Source organism: Penicillium alfredii, assembly GCF_028826965.1.
Source record: "Penicillium alfredii strain IBT 34128 chromosome Unknown utg000011l_segment0_segment0, whole genome shotgun sequence".
Classification (NCBI taxonomy): domain Eukaryota; kingdom Fungi; phylum Ascomycota; class Eurotiomycetes; order Eurotiales; family Aspergillaceae; genus Penicillium; species Penicillium alfredii.
In genome coordinates this window covers 1,719,375-1,735,027 of record NW_026622708.1, presented here as the reverse complement: position 1 = coordinate 1,735,027, position 15,653 = coordinate 1,719,375, and the positions used below count along the sequence as shown (strand labels likewise).

General features: G+C 50.4%; 7 protein-coding genes across 7 annotated transcripts; 3 read left to right on the top strand and 4 right to left on the bottom strand.

The window, feature by feature from the left end:
• Window positions 1–410: 410 nt before the first annotated feature.
• Window positions 411–1,652, top strand: NUU61_009073 (uncharacterized protein; the record flags this gene model as incomplete). Its single annotated transcript, XM_056659598.1, has 1 exon — window positions 411–1,652. The coding sequence occupies one exon, from the start codon at window positions 411–413 to the stop codon at window positions 1,650–1,652; it is 1,242 nt and encodes a 413-aa protein (XP_056507891.1).
• A 1,668-nt stretch (window positions 1,653–3,320) lies between these two features.
• On the bottom strand, window positions 3,321–4,502 carry NUU61_009072 (Zn(II)2Cys6 transcription factor; the record flags this gene model as incomplete). The annotated part of the gene is made up of 3 exons (XM_056659597.1): window positions 3,321–4,148; window positions 4,209–4,249; window positions 4,313–4,502. 3 exons carry the CDS (start codon window positions 4,500–4,502, stop codon window positions 3,321–3,323), a joined length of 1,059 nt encoding a protein of 352 aa, XP_056507890.1.
• Window positions 4,503–5,189: 687 nt separating this feature from the next.
• NUU61_009071 (sugar O-acetyltransferase) lies at window positions 5,190–5,981 on the bottom strand (the record flags this gene model as incomplete). The annotated part of the gene is made up of 3 exons (XM_056659596.1): window positions 5,190–5,279; window positions 5,348–5,744; window positions 5,809–5,981. 3 exons carry the CDS (start codon window positions 5,979–5,981, stop codon window positions 5,190–5,192), a joined length of 660 nt encoding a protein of 219 aa, XP_056507889.1.
• A 598-nt stretch (window positions 5,982–6,579) lies between these two features.
• On the top strand, window positions 6,580–7,993 carry NUU61_009070 (iron-containing alcohol dehydrogenase; the record flags this gene model as incomplete). Its single annotated transcript, XM_056659595.1, has 4 exons — window positions 6,580–6,621; window positions 6,673–6,975; window positions 7,042–7,560; window positions 7,622–7,993. 4 exons carry the CDS (start codon window positions 6,580–6,582, stop codon window positions 7,991–7,993), a joined length of 1,236 nt encoding a protein of 411 aa, XP_056507888.1.
• Window positions 7,994–8,095: 102 nt separating this feature from the next.
• Window positions 8,096–8,563, bottom strand: NUU61_009069 (Erg28 family protein; the record flags this gene model as incomplete). The annotated part of the gene is made up of 2 exons (XM_056659594.1): window positions 8,096–8,443; window positions 8,513–8,563. 2 exons carry the CDS (start codon window positions 8,561–8,563, stop codon window positions 8,096–8,098), a joined length of 399 nt encoding a protein of 132 aa, XP_056507887.1.
• Window positions 8,564–10,043: 1,480 nt separating this feature from the next.
• Window positions 10,044–11,155, top strand: NUU61_009068 (uncharacterized protein; the record flags this gene model as incomplete). Its single annotated transcript, XM_056659593.1, has 3 exons — window positions 10,044–10,269; window positions 10,372–10,744; window positions 10,798–11,155. 3 exons carry the CDS (start codon window positions 10,044–10,046, stop codon window positions 11,153–11,155), a joined length of 957 nt encoding a protein of 318 aa, XP_056507886.1.
• A 253-nt stretch (window positions 11,156–11,408) lies between these two features.
• Window positions 11,409–15,087, bottom strand: NUU61_009067 (nuclear import receptor PSE1; the record flags this gene model as incomplete). The annotated part of the gene is made up of 6 exons (XM_056659592.1): window positions 11,409–11,616; window positions 11,673–13,738; window positions 13,790–14,221; window positions 14,280–14,455; window positions 14,533–14,755; window positions 14,905–15,087. 6 exons carry the CDS (start codon window positions 15,085–15,087, stop codon window positions 11,409–11,411), a joined length of 3,288 nt encoding a protein of 1,095 aa, XP_056507885.1.
• Between the last annotated feature and the right edge of the window lie 566 nt (window positions 15,088–15,653).

Here is a 15,653-nt window from a genome sequence, read left to right as displayed (position 1 = left end):
TCTGGTTGGACCCACCCTATTGGTATCCACAGTTCAGCTACAACACATCAAGATTCCCGCCGACCATCTTCACAGTGACTCGATGGTTGGTTACCGTGTCCCTGGTCGCTCAGGTGGCTGAGCTGTCACCATTGCCTTTGGGGTATTCCGATCAACATACTAACCCACTTATCACGGGGTCGGCTCGATGCAAATCTTGCTCCAATTGTGCCAGTGCAGAAGCTGCCGTAAATTGTGGGTTCTTCCCGGAGTTTTTATTCGCGTTGACCATTTGGTCTCGGAGAACATGTAGCATTCGACCGAGCGAGTACAGACGGTCGGTTTGGCCCCTGCACAGATACTTATTGACCATACGCCCCGATATCCCGACCCTCAGATACCCCCTTTTTCACAATCACGAACAGACCAAGATGGTCTGGTTCCCGCGTCAAGTGGACAAGGCTGAGCCCACTTGGGGCTTCGACATCGTCGGTTTACTGGCGGTCATTGGAGGAGCGTCAATCGAAAAATATGCGTATGTTATCACCGCATCGTTCGTTGGGAGCATTCCTCGGCTCATGCCTGCCCCCGAGACGATGCTCAACATCAACCGACCGACCCGACTACCTTCCCTTGAAGAAGCGACCGTTTTTGGCATCTATTCCGGAAGGAAAAAGGACGGCCTCTGCTTTTTCGGCAATGCGATGCATGGCATCGACTCCCTGAAGCCCTATCAGTTCCAGGCATATAGGATAGCCCACAAGAAAGACCCTACTGTAGCTGCAGTCGAGTCGCTTCAGTATGTCAAGGGAAGAGAAGCAAGAAATCCAGAGTTGGCAATCTCGGCCAAGGTCCCTCTGTGCAATTTCAACCCGCTGGATTGTGTAACACTGGTCTCGGTCCTGATAACGATCGCACTGTTCGTCTATGCAGGCATAGAGCACGACGCTGTTGCTCTCCTTGGCCTGGGCACTATGTGCATATCAACCAGCACGGCCTGCCTATCAGCCGGATGGTATCCAAGAATGAAGTTCAGCGGGTCACAAGAGCCTGGCGACGTGATCATCCGCACGCTGGATGGAGCAATCGTCTGCGTCACTTGTACTGAAGCGGTCGCACAGGAGCTATACTTCTCTACCCCATTCTGCGACTACGTCTACCAGGGTGTGAAACACAAATCTCTTCTCTTAATCAGCACGGTGTGTCTGATGGCCTCGATTATCTTCTTCAGTAACTGCACCTGGAAGATTCAAATCGCCGTTGGACTCGCGTATATCGTTCTCAATCTCGCTTATTTTGTCCTGTCCCTCGCCGAAGTCCATCCATCCAGAATCTGGGACATGAAGAGCCGATACGAGGTAACGAGGATTGAAAATAAGTTGAACGACCACCACATTCAACCTCTGTGTGATGCTATCCGCGTGACGCACGAGGTTGACTGGATCAAGGAAGGTGAATTGCTACCGGCGACGCCGGCATATGAAGGGTGGTTGCAAGAGGCCAAGGAGAACTGTCGCAATCCGGATTACGGCTTTGAGGAATCTTTTTATCGATGGAAAGATAAAATTGAGAAGCCCTTAGAAGCTTTGAGGCATGAACAACGCCTTGCTTCCATGCCTAAGTCGAAGAAAATGCTTTTGAAAAAGATGGGTCAACTCGGAACTTCGGTATGAGCAAGTCACAAAAATTCGCCAGGGACTGTAGGAACAGCCTAGAAAGCAATCGGAAAATCATCTAGAAAATTCAATGTTGATATGAGGATAACCACCATAGACCAGATCCCCAGGTGTCTTCAAATGTTTAATTTAATTAGTACTATCTGATATTGAAAACGTCTAGCCCTGTAGCTGCACCATATACCACATGTGCATCACTCGTGTATAAAAACTGAATACAAGAGCGACTTTTAAACTGTTATTTACAAATATAACGAACTGCCAAGAATGGGGGTCAGGGATAGAGTAACCATAATAGGGATACTATATCTCGAAAGAGGGTTGGAGAAAGAATATCAGTGTGCAAGTGGTGAACCTGATTTCAATTCTCCCTGTATAGTAGCTTTAGTCTACATGCTGGGCGATTCTTATTCCCGAAGCTAAGATAAAGTGCACTGTCACATATTGGGATACGTGTTGATTATGTGAGAGACGCTAGTTTTTCTTTTAGGGATACACCGTCGTACTGTATAATCTTCCTGGTCCAGGGACCCTATCCATCAGGCTCGTCTTCCCGCTATATTCAAGAAACGAACAAAGGTACTACATACTGTATTGAAAATCATAGGAACATATCAAGTAATAAAGGACTGTTTACCCGATCCGAGCTACCTACCTAGCATAGAACATCAACTCCGTTCTCGCTTGCACTACAGTCCTGATTTACCTTGTCTAGAAAACTGCATTCCGGATACAGAACTATATCCCCTGGCTAACAGGACCTGGCGACGTAGCTCATTATCTTGCTGCACTAAATCAGATTCATAGATAGTTAGCTTTCACAAAAGGCAAAAGAAGAGAGCAAGGGTTTCACATCAGAGTTACAAGTTACAAGAGCTTTCCTTCTTTTTATCCTCTGTTAACTCATTCTCCTGCAAGAGTTTAAGATAAGCAGGTAATTTAACAAAAAGAAAACATAGTAAGAAAGCTGCACTATAGCCTGCAAGATGATTTAAAAAGATGAGAATCAGTAACGCTAAAATTAAAGCTTATAGGTGGTAGTTGCAGGCTCTATAAGTATTGACAGGCTGACAGCTTTCCCAAAAACTATAGTCCTATATCCCAACTATTCTGGCTAAGTGTAGAGCAATATAACTGAAAAGGCCTTTGAGAAAGTCTGGTGAGACCAATGGGCTGGTTGGCTTTATGGGGCAGACTCCAGCTGGGAAATACTCAATCAAATCTACAGAACAATCCATTTCTGGATCAAGCTCCGAAGTCCGTTTCAGAATTCTGATCTGAAACAGAAGCAAGTCTCCCAGAGCTACTAAATATGGGGAATTTAACCAAAAAAACCCAACCTGGTAATTTGCCTGTTCCTAAAGCCTACTATCTATTGCCAGTGGCTCCTAGGAAGCTGTTACTTATGTATAAGATCGCAAATTTACGGAATTTGGTTTGGATGCAATCACATGGCTTAGTTCTCGCAAGTTTTCCTACTCCAGCGAACAAATAATCCCAGGGCATAATGCACAGGAAGAAAAATTGGCCGCGATGAGGCCCTAAAGGATATAAGATAATCTCATGTGGGCACTTTTGGCACCCGTTGTAGTTACCAGGAACAAGGGATCTCAATGTGATAAAAGAGCTAACCCAAGAGCAGGACAATGGATCCACCGAGGGAAACTAGGCTAAAATAACAGGCAGTTGAGTCCAAATCATCCCACTCGCCTGATGCGACTCGGAGGATATTATCGCTCTCGCATCTCGATCCCTTTGCCACTTCTCGCGTAGAAACTCAGCGCCACGCGAGAAGATGTCAGACTGCCACACTTCAAATATCTGATTAAGCTTCGCGATGATGATCCGCTGGTGGGTGCTCATAGTTGCACAAAGACCTGTCACTACCAGAGGCCAGCTCAGGATGGTGTCTGATGGCGAGCCAGAGGGTAGATGACCCAGCTGATAGACAAATGCATTCACGAGGCTCTGAATGGTGGGATCTTCATCCGGCGTCGGGGGACACAGGACTTTCTTGAGATATATGAGACATGCTAGCCGGTACATTTCAGAAGTGACTGCGTCATTCAGACATCCGATATCCATGTCCTCGTTAATATGGTAAGATTGTGTCAGGGTGGCATCCAGCTGCTCCTCCAATGCCATTAGCTCCGACCTGGCCTTTGCCGCGACATCCTCGCTTCCAAGGGTCATATCCTCCACCAGAATGGATATGCGGAAGATGGTCAAAAATAGATGTTGCGAGGTGCCCATGACATGGCCATTCTGGAGATACTGGGTGATTGAAGGAGAGTTGAAAATGCGGCAAGCTTGATAGAGAGCCAGTCTGGAGCCGAGTGAGTAGGTTGCAAGAGCAAAGAAGTAACAGAACAGTTCAAAAAGAAACCCCCGCAATGTTGAGTTGAGCCCTTGGCAGTAGAGCCGGTTTTGTAGTAGACAGATGGCAGCGTTGAGATGAGGCAGTATTCGCTCGCTGGCCGTGAAGTTTTGGGTCTGTAGTTGGTTTCAATTCTGAAACATCTATACATAGATAGATGGAGTCTTGCAACATACCTCGTGGAGACATAGCAGTAGTACTGCGAGTGGATTGTAGTCTAGTGAAACGTGTTAGATGATTGTGATTGTGTCAATCAAGTATACAGGATTGTTTTCCGCACCGGAAAGGGGCATATTGAAGACAATAGTACTATTACTTTCTTCTTGAATGGCTTCTCGCAGTCCAGATACAGCTTGTCCGTAGTACTCAACGGCAACATGCTGTAATTCCAGGTCACTGCGGTCATATTTGACCAGATCGGTTGATGATATCGTGAGAATGCAGCTTCGAACCAAAGGACTCTCAGCCATGGCAGGCAACAACCACCCAAGGAATTCCGTTCTGTGTGAGCCTGTCCTAGTAGACAACCACTTCGGGCTGGAATGAAGGAAGTGATTGAGCAACCTAGTGATAATGTCCGTCCTTGGAACGGCGAAGACACCCAGCATTCCCTGGGCTTCCCTTGGAAGAGACTTTGAAGGAAAACACGACCGACGTTGACGTCTCGGTTTAAGAAGTGCGTTATCAGAGTTCCATTGGCAGTCGATTTTGTTTCGTTGGCAACCCCCACAAATCGGGTGTTTTTCGTCGCATTTCTTCTTTCGGTGCCGGCATGTTTGGCAGCCAGTTCGAGATCGGATTGGTTTTTGCCTGATGGGACGAGGCGCGTCTTCTGTGATATTTCCTCGCATATTCAGTTTGGAAAGAGTAGGGTATAAGTGGGAGTGGAGTTGGTAAAAGGTGGCATCGTGCATCACGTGCCCCGGACAGTCCACGGGCCTATAGGGCTACCACGGATGCATATGACCCGAATATTTGATTGAAATTTGATCTATAAAACATACTTTAAGAAGTCCGGGAACCAGAAATTCCCATGGTAGAAATTTCCCAATCCGTTCTTGGGCAACACCGTTGATTTGATATTTGAATCGATAGCCATGCCATACTTGGATGCACCTTTAATCTTTTTTTTTTCATGTTTGACGAGAGTGATCCGGTCAAGCTTCACGTTTCGATTGGCCGCTACGCTCAATCTTGCGCAAGATTTTGGCAGGATTGCCAGCCACAACATGACACGGCGGAATATCCTAAAGAAAAGAAGCATGTAAGCAAGCGAGCTTTATACTCCCAAGAGTCATATTCTTTTAATACATACCTTTGTCACCACACTCCCAGCACCGATGGTACACCCATCTCCGATAGTTACACCCGGTAGAATAATCACATTGCCCGCAATCCAGCAATCCTCACCAATAGTGATCGGACGACCAAGCTCGGGTCCATTCGTCCCATTTCGCAGATCCGGATCCAGGGGGTGGGTGCCACTAAAGAAAGACACGTTGGGGCCGACAAGAGTTCTGGATCCAATTGTCACGGTACAAGTGTCGAGAAAGGTGCAGTTGAAGTTGATGAAGACATTGCTTCCAACTTTGATATTGGTTCCATAGTCGATGTTGATAGGGCGTTCGATCCATGGATACTCGTGGAGAATCGCATCTTCCTCCTCGTCTGTCGCTCCTGGGGGAGGTAGAGGGCGCTCATCATTTGTGATCCTGGGGTAGTTGTCAATTCAACTGTACTACTTCAAAATTCTGGGGTTGATATACATTGACGCACCCCCTCCAGTATTCGGCTATCTCTCGCCGGGTCAACTCCCCAGCGGTATTTAGTCGACCAACGACATTAGCACATCTTTTCCGGGAAACCACCAGTTCTGGTGAGAAGGCGTAGTACAGCTCGCCTCGTTTCATGCGAGCCAGGTTTTCTTTCTCGTCGATATTGGACAACATGGTGACGCTGCTTTGTGTTTGTGGAGGAGGTTGCGAGAAGAGAAAGAGAGTGGGGAGGAAGTCAAACAAGCGACAGAATTGTGACCTAAGGACCTGGCAGACAGTATAAATATTGAACGACCCGTGCAGATGGATCCAGTCGAGGGTGGAGACACATTCGCATACTAACCACAACAGGAGATTCAATAGCCGCGCTTATCATCGCCAATCACTTATTGATTATAGTGCCTGGTATAAAATTAAATAGTTATTCCCCACGACAAATCTATAGAAATCGACTGTAGTTTACCATATTAGCTACAAATAACCAAAACAAAGTTTTTTTAGGGTTGCAAAGAGTGCTCTGTGTCGACAAACAGCGTCATAAGGAGAACAACCAAGAGATTTTGAGAAATATAGCTGATTACAGCAAATCATTCATCTTGAATATGTAATTTATCTTTTGTTTGACTAATTTCTCGGCCTGGTCTCATCGCAGCCCCACCAGGAGCAGCGCCCCACATCTACACTTCTCCACATCGCCGAATGACGTGGGGCACCATTTAAGCTGGAAGCTGGAATGCTGCGAATCCAACTTCAAACGTTGCACACTTTGACAATGCCAGAAACCCTCCGTCCAGCTTTCGAAGGCCGTGAAAAGGTAAGTTGGGTTCCATGAAGTGGCAATTGTTCATTTCACTAAGATCGACAGCCGCTCCTCTCTTGGGGCATTCCATTCTCCGATGCCGCCGCTCGGCATGTAGTTCAGACCTTTGGCGCGTCGCGCATCTACATCTTGTCTTCAGCATCGCTGGCCCGCAACACCGACGCGCTCCAACGACTGACAGCTGCACTGGGCCCGAACCATGTTGTTGGGTGCCGGGTCGGGCTCCAGCCACACAGCCTGTGGTCCGAGCTACTAGAAGTGATTAAAGATGCACGGAACGTGCAGGCGGATCTGCTGCTGACCCTCGGAGCGGGGAGTTTGACTGACGGAGCAAAGATCGTGGCATTGGTCTGTTTCTCACCGATCTTCTCAAATTCTTGCTGTCTTCCTGTCTGACGTAACTCCTTTCCGCAGGCTTTGGCAAACGGAATCAGTACCGCTGACGATCTGGAAACCCTTGCCGAAGGACCTAAAAAGCGAGCTGACATTCAGCCGCCATCCGTGCCGGTTATCTCGGTGCCGACTTCGCTGTCTGCTGGCGAGTACTCCAACTTTGCGGGCGGTACTGAGGACCACTCGCGCCGCAAGTACAGCTTCCAGGCACCTCTGCGCGGGCCAGCTCTCGTGATCCTGGATCCGGAACTGGTGTCGTCGACTCCGGACTCGTTGTGGATTAGCAGTGGCGTGAGAGCCATTGACCACTGCGTTGAGACGCTCTGCGCGGTCGTGGGTACAACACCCGAGTCGGACAAGTTGGCCCAGCATGCACTCGGATTACTAGTGCCCGGTCTATTGAAGTGTAAAAAAGACCGCAGCGACCTTGACGCGCACCTGCAGTGCCAGTTGGGGTCGGTGGATGCCATGGCGGCTTGTACTAGCGGGTCAGTGCAGCTGGGAGCAAGCCATGGTATTGGACATCAGGCATGTACTTCCGTTGACATTTTTCACTTTTTTTCTTCTTTTCAATGGCGCATTCTGACAATCTGCTATGTAGCTCGGCCCCCTAGGTGTCGGCCATGGCGAGACCAGTTGCGTTCTCCTGCCAGCCGTATGCAAGTTCAATGCCGCACACAACGCCAACCGTGAGCTGCAAGAACGTGTTCGAGAATTCCTCATTCAAGACCCTATAGTGGCCGGGGTCCTGTACTCACGTGCCCTTGATGTCACCGCCGCAGATCTGGGCGATGTGTTGGATGCCGTAATCCGCGAATTGGGGATGCCGCGGTCTCTAACGGACGTCGGGGTCAGCCGGGACCAGTTGGATATGTTGGCAGCCAACAGCCTACACGATCGATGGTGCCGTTCCAACCCGATCCCGTTGAAAGAAAAGTCGCAGGTACTGGAGATCTTAGAGAAGGTGGTTTGAGATATCTTTTTAGTAATTTTTGAGGATATCGCCAGTAATCGAGTCATGATCAACATTTTACTAAACCCTAGTCTTTTTTTTTCCCATCACTTCGGTGCCTACTCAACCTTGATACCACGACCTCTGGCTAACCATCCAGGTCAACGCCAACGTAGATAGCACCAACGGATATGTCGCCTCCTTCATACGCGCCGTTCGGAAAACAAGTAGCTCGCTGATGTAAAGCACAAAGACTCCCACCCAGGTCCACATTGCCAAGTCATAGAGTTGTGGATTAGAGACGTGGTAAGCGGTGTACAGCCGGATGAGGCATGTATAGATGTTCTTGAAGCCGTATAGGTGCGCAGTGAGAGCATCACGGGGCGGGGCTGCTGGACCCGAGAATTGGGTCAGAGATGTAGCTGGCTTGAGATAGGTGACTATGCTGTGGGTGATTCCCGCACTGCCGGTCTATTCAAGAAAAGAAGGCGTGGTTAGTGCTTATGATTTGGATTAGAAGATAAAAGGAGTTGGGCTTACAAGGAGAAGCAAATAGGGGAGGTACCCCTCTTCAGTATTGGGAAGAGACATGTTGATGGATCGAAGAATATGAAAGAGCAGAGTAGCGCTTATATAGCTTACTATTTTGCTAGGCTCCTTTTGTATGCTTTATCAGCATACGAAATTGGCCCCAGGAATTGTTGGTTGAGTTGTTGGATTGTGGAACTACTGACTTTGCATCAGACCAACGTTGGAAGGATCAATCTCACTCTAACAATTAATCTTCGAATTTATCCAATTAAAATGCAGTTTAAAAACTAATAAAATGGAACGGAGAAGCTGAGAAGTGTCAGGAGTTATCCGGTACATAGACAAACGTCTTACCTCTACACAAATATTTCATTTATTAGTATATTTTTAATAAAGACAAATGGGTTAGGAATACGCAGAAAGGGAATGATACTTGGCATGAACTTATTACAAGTAATCAAAGCTCCAAAAACAAAATAAAAATAAAAATAAAAAGAACTGCTATTCTTCAAGATCTGGAGCACCAAGGGACTTGCTAGCATTGAAATCAGCCACGAATGTCTGCCAGAACCTCGGCCTAACATTTGAATTGAGCCACTCCACGTCCTCCAGATGCTCTTTCATATACTCCATCTTCAGCCGCAGAATATCTTAGGAACATCTTTCTTGAGCTCCGCCTGGATCTCAGGATGGTTGGCTAATCGCGGTGATAGTTTTCTATATAAACAAAATAGTGTTAGATCCATAGATGGGTCGAGAGGGCTTACAGAGTCTCTCCCATCCACTCGTACGATAGAACAGGCACATTATCATCATCTTCGCTATTCTTGGTTCACCATGATCGACTAGAAAGAAGCAGCGTCGATTGTTGAGCCCGAATTGGCCGTTATATGAGGTCCAGCGGAATTTCGGGGCCTCGAAATTGCAATCCCAGCGATGCTGGCATATCAGGTTCAATATAAAAAAAGTTCGATCGAAACCGTCCTCTCCGGAAACCAAATGGGTCAAGGTTTGGACCAAAATGTGGACTGGCGGCTCTGGTCTGGGGGGTAGAGAGCTCTCTGTTTTGCCTGTGGCTGGTTCCACTGCGGTGATAGCGAAAGGATGTGTTTTGTTTCCTCAGGGAGTCATGGTTGGTAAAAAATGGTGATGTTCAGAAGTGAGGAGGGCAGCCGGAGTGCATGATGAGGGGACAAGGGCGGCTCTGCATACATCGCCTGGACCATTCCTAGTTCGGATAAGAGAGAGGCACCAAGGCAGCTAGGCACTGATCTATACATGGTCACGTGAATTATGTTTGAGGGCAAGTTTTTCGGTTGAAATCTGGATGCCGCAGAGGAAGCTAAGTTGCCTTATTTTCTCACGCAAGGTCGAGTGCCACCATGGGGCTGAGTCCATGCCCGTTTAACTAACTAGTGGAGATGGTGCTATATAAGCAATGCGGGGCCATTTTCTCCTCACTTCTCCAATTCTTCATGTCAGCATCTTGTCTCTACAAATAATTCATTCCTTGTATATATTCTCGACATAGACAGCAAGCATGGCCCCTCAAAATCTCCTTCTTTTCGGCGCCACCGGTCAGATCGGCTCGTTCATCTTGTCAGCCATCTTGTCTGCGCGCGACCAATTCGGCCGCATTGTCGTCTACACATCACCTCGCACAGCCGAGACCAAGGCATCGGACCTCGACCCGCTCAAAGAAAAGGGCATCGAGATCATTGTCGGGGAGATTGAGGATGGAAAGGCTGTGGAAAAGGCGTATGAAGGTATACTTCTATCCCAACTCCCAATCCAACCTACAACTTACTTTCCATCTTGTATCTGTCTTTCACACTTTCACCAAATTCCAGCTAACCACAAAACCACAGGAATCAACACCGTCATCTCCGCCCTCGGCCGCAACGCCCTAGCCCAACAAATCCCCCTCATCCGCCTCGCAGCCGCCTCATCCTCAGTGAAATGGTTCCTCCCCTCAGAGTACGGCACTGATATCGCGTATGGACCACAGTCGGCGCACGAGAAACCACACCAACAGAAGCTGCGCGTACGCGCGGTATTAGAGACTGAGATTGCGCGCCAGGATCTCGAATACACGTACGTCGTGACGGGTCCATTCGCTGAAATGTACCTGCATCAGACACCGGGTGTGGAGGAGGCCGGGGGGTGGGATGTCAAGAGGCAGCGGGCTGTGTTGCTGGGGGATGCGGGAACGGAGAAGATTAGTTTGACGACAATGAAGGAGTGGGTTTTTTTTCTTCTGGTCCTTCTTGTTGATGTCTTGCTAATTCCTCCAGCGTCGGAACTCTCGTTCTCTGTACATTACTTACCGACTCCCCCGAGACGCGCAACCGCGCTCTCTGCGTCAACTCATTCACCACCAGCCCCGCAGAGATCCACGCCGAGTTTGAGCGCCAGACCGGCGGACAGCCGTGGGAGTCCGTATCGCGCACGCCACTTGCATGGCTCCGGGAGCTGGAGGCCGCGGCATGGGAAGCCGGGAACCCCGCGGCGACGGTGTTGACACTACGCCGGATCTGGACGGAGGGTGGCACGCTGTATGCGCAACGGGATAACGGGGTAATTGGGGAGCCGGGCACGATGGGGTTGCAGGAGGTTGTGGCGAATGAGATTCGTCGAGTGGGCTCGCTGTGAAATATATACACTTTGTTATTATTTTTTTTCTTTTAAGAAAAGCCTAACAGAAAGATAGTTTCAGGAACTACAGTAATTTTCTAGCTCGTGACATTCATGCGAGACACAATAGAATTAACGAATCGTTCCGGAAGGCGTTACTAGCATCACATCCATATGGTCAAGGGGAATGGTGGAACGAAGAGAGGGGAAACAGAGAAGAATGTGCCGCTGATATAGAACAACAAAAAAACAAAAACAAGATCCCGAGCTATTACTGGAAGAACTTGCGCACGGTTTCCTGGCTGGCTGGGCTGACTCCCGCCAAGATTTGATCCGCGTTGACTCCCGTCGAAGTCACCAGGCGCTTGGCCGACTCGGCCACGCGGGCTGCAGTTTGGCCCTGCAGCGTGCCGGCCTCGAGGGCCTGCACGATGAAGCCGAACACGCGGTCAGCCTTGGTGAAGACGGCGGGGTTTTGTCTAGGGAATGTTAGTTTGGGGTTGATATAATGTGAACCAAAGAGTAAATGACATACTGGTCAATCAACTGTGCCACAAACGAATATGCGTACGGAGCAGCCTCCTCATCAAAAGTGATGGGCAGCGTCTCAATCCAGTTACCCACGATATCCTGGGCATTCTGCACCTTGGAGGCGTTGTAGTGCAGGATCTTGGCGATGCTGGCCGAAGCGTTCTCCGTCGCAAAGACATGCTCCTCGGTGCGGGACTGCGCATGCTGTGTCACCTGGAACAGGCTGGGGATGCTGGCCGCGACAAAGTCGCTCCAGGCGGCACCACCCTTTTGGGCGGCCACACCAACACCGTAAGCGGCGGCCTGGCGGTTGGCGGCGTTCACGTCGGTGAGACCAGAAGCCAGAGGCTGCATAATGTGGTCCTTGAACGCCCACGACTCCTCCCCGCAAAATTCCAGCACGTCGTCCATGATGCAGAGCGCCCATTGCCGTTGTGTGGGGTCATCGCTGCTGATAAAGGCATCGTAGAACTGGATCAGTTGCCGCCAGGCCGGCAGGAACGTAGTACCCTGGTTCTTGAAGATCGTGTGGAAAGCCTTGTTCATGTCGCTCAACAAGTTTTGGTCGTCCTCCACTGCGTACTCGTATTCCAGGTTCTCCTCCTCGCCTTCGTCCAGCTCGGCCTTTTCTTCCAACCGTTGCTTCACGCGCATCTGGTAGTCCTCTAGCGTGGACTTGGCAGAGTCGATGAATGCCTGCATGTGCTGCGGGCTCAGGCAGTTTCGGCCAACCACTTCCACGGACTCGTAGAAGCACTGGTACATCTCGGCCAGCGTGTCCACGGTGGGCTCCGCGCTCAGGACCTCGATGATCTTCTCCGCCACCTTGTTCCACATCTCCCCAAAGCCCGGCGACTGGCCACCGTGCGCCTTTTTGTACGAGTTCAGCAGTTGCGGGATCAGTTTGGCAGCCGACACCCGGACGGGGTCGTGGAAAAAGAACGCAAGACCGGGGACTGCGATTTTCTCCATGGTTTCCAGGACGTAGGGCTCGAAGGCCTCCTCCAGAATCTGGGCGTAGATAGTGATGAGCTCGATGGCGGTGTTCTTGTCCTCCAGAGCGCTGGTCTTGATGCCAATGATCTTGCCCTTGAGCGGAACCAGCTCCCAGCCGTCATCCTGCTCAACCTGCTCAATTTGATCCTCGTCATCCAGCAGCTGAATGTCCGCCTTGGCGGCCGCCACCGTCAGCAGGGGTGGCATGACACCAGGCAGATACGGAACGAAGTCACGGCCCAGAACACGGCACATCCGGCCCCAGCAGTGCAGAAGGTACTGCGACTGCGGGTCGTCGGCATCGGTGATGTTCTGTTGGATGTTGCCCAAAAGCTGCACAAGGTTCAAAGCATCCTGGCCCATCTTCTCCTTGCCGACGGCCAACGCAATCAACGTCGCGCATTCCATGGCCTTGGCACGCAGAAGGCGGTACTCTTTGCCCTGCTCCTCCTTCAGAACATTGAGCAGCAGCGGCATCAGGGTCGTGTAGTACTGGCCAAACGCAGTCTCGGCGGAATCGGCAATTGTGGCAATGGTGGACAGTGCTTGCTCTTGCAGGTAGCGCTTAGGGCTACGCAGGAGCTCCAGAAGATGACTCAGAAGGTTTCCAAGGTAGGGCTCCAAGACGCTACGTTCGGCTTCCTCGCAGAAGTTCACCAGAGCAGCAGCCGCATGGGACTGCACACGTGGTTCCGCCGAACCGAGTACAGGGATAATGTTGTTCAGAACCACGGCGTGGTACTTTTCTTGCATCGTGCCGGCAAAGTCGGTGCTCATCTGACCCAGTGCGTTGCAGGCTGCGTATCGGACTCGCGGGTGGGGATCGCGGAGAGCGGGAACAACCAGCGCCAAAACTTGGTCCAGCTCACCCACCATCAGATCCCGACATCCTTCCGAGATGGCGGAAATGGCCATCAGAGCGGCATGGCGATCGCGCCAGGCAGTGGACGACATCATGCGGGGGATCCAAGCAAAGGCGGGCTGGAGAATAGCCTGGCCACCCAGTTTGTTGGCCAGACGGTCCATGCACTGTTCGCCGGCAATGTGGTTGAGGTCGCTCTCTTCGGGTTCGAGCTGTGGTTGTCAGCGACAAAAAAGTCCAAAGAACAAGAGTTCTCTACTTACATCCTCAGATGCATTCCAGTCCTCGGCGTCGTCATCATCTGCCCCGACATCGGTCATCAGGCTCAGACACTGCGTGACCATTTCCTGCGCAAATTCGGCCTCCTTCTTGCACATGTTGGGTGCATAGTCGGCGAAGGTGGCCATCAGCTCCAGGGCATTCTGGCGAACCTGGTCGCTGAGCTCTTTGTCGGCAACGACGCTGATGCTGAATTTGACCAGGTTGCTGAACAGGCCCTTGAACATCTTCGGGCTAATCTCAGCGAGCTCGATCAGGGCGAGGAATGCCGACGAGAGCTCGTCACTTTCAGAGGATTCCTTGATTGGGGGCAAGATGTTGAGAAGGTCCGGCATGAGAGGCGTAAACTTGGGCTGGGATTTCTTGGAGATCGAGCGGAACAGGGCAGAGAAGGCTTCCATGGCAGCAATTCGCACCTAGGGTAGTCAGCATGATGCTTTTGTGCGCCAGATTCACAGACGCATTTTGACGTACGGAAATGTTGTCATCCTTGAAGCCCTTGGTGAAAACTTCCAACACGGTGTCCTCGTGCTGCCTCTCGATGATACCCGGGGTGCTCGTAAAGATCCGGAATGCGGTCTCCCGCAGACCAGACTCCGGAGACTGGCTGGCCGTGAAGAGGACCCCGAGAAGCTCTGGCCATTGGCCGCCTAAAATAGCCCCAAGCATAAACCGTCAGAATCAACTCAAATCCCACGTCCATCATGATGTTGTCCAAGTCGCATACCGTTGTCTGTGTATTGCCGAGCCACCTCGGCGACTGCATCTCCGATCTTCTTGCGCACATCGGTAACGCTCTCACTGGTCAAGCAGCTCACCAGCTTCTCGCGGATCGCCACACGCTGTTCGTTGGACAAACTCGAGAAAACTTCTTTGGCCTCGCCGGTAGCGGGGTCTTTGCGGGTTTTGGTTGCAATTCTTCGGAAAAGAACAGCAGCAAAAGCACGCGTCTGTCCGTGATTTTTTCAGATCAGCGTTGTGTCACCAGGCACCTTTGAGGGATTTGTCTTGCTGAAGTCCCGGGGAAATTTTTTTGGCACCCCTCCACCTGTTCAAGATCTCCCTCCGAAGAGGAGAGAGGGAGGGAAGGAGGACTTACTATTGTGTCTTCCGCACCCCCAAGCTGCTCTGCCAATCCCATCAGCAAGATATCTGGTCGGTTCTGAACCCAGTCATTGTTCAGCTGGTCTTCCGCCTGGGATCTGACAGCGTTGTCGGGCGTGCCCAGAGCGCGCAGCAGCTGGGACAGCGCATTGTGGACCTCGGGAGGAAGCATGGACATGGTGGGCGTGTCTGTTCCCAAATTCGCACAGGCAAATCCAAGCAACCCTCGACCGTAAAACCCGTGAACCCGACTGGAAGGATGGTGGGGTGGAGGGGAAAGGGAAGGGGAGGAGTTTTGTTTTTGGTGGGGCGGGGAGGAAGGGGAAAACGATGGATTTCTCAGTCGGCGCGAGATGGATATGCTCAACTCCAGCACATCCCCGAGGCCACAAGGGAAGCGAGCGTAGAGCAGAGATTTAGAAGTATGCTTGGTGCAGCGAGGGTGTCACAAAGAATAACAACTATCAAATATTACGAGTTGTTTAAAAAAAAAAAAGGAAAAAAAAAGAAGCCCACGATACCAGGAATCCTTCGGGAACTAGTCCCAAAAAGGTAATTTTTAGGCAGCCAGGCCACAAGGAATACGCCGCATGAGGATCTAGAGATGGGTGGATACTGGGCTAAACAGTTTCAATATTTGCATTGAAGGCTAACGAGGACCGCAACTGATCACAAAATGAACAGCGGTATCTGTGTGCGACTCAGAATATCAATATTAGAATGGGGTATGCGACACGAGACTGA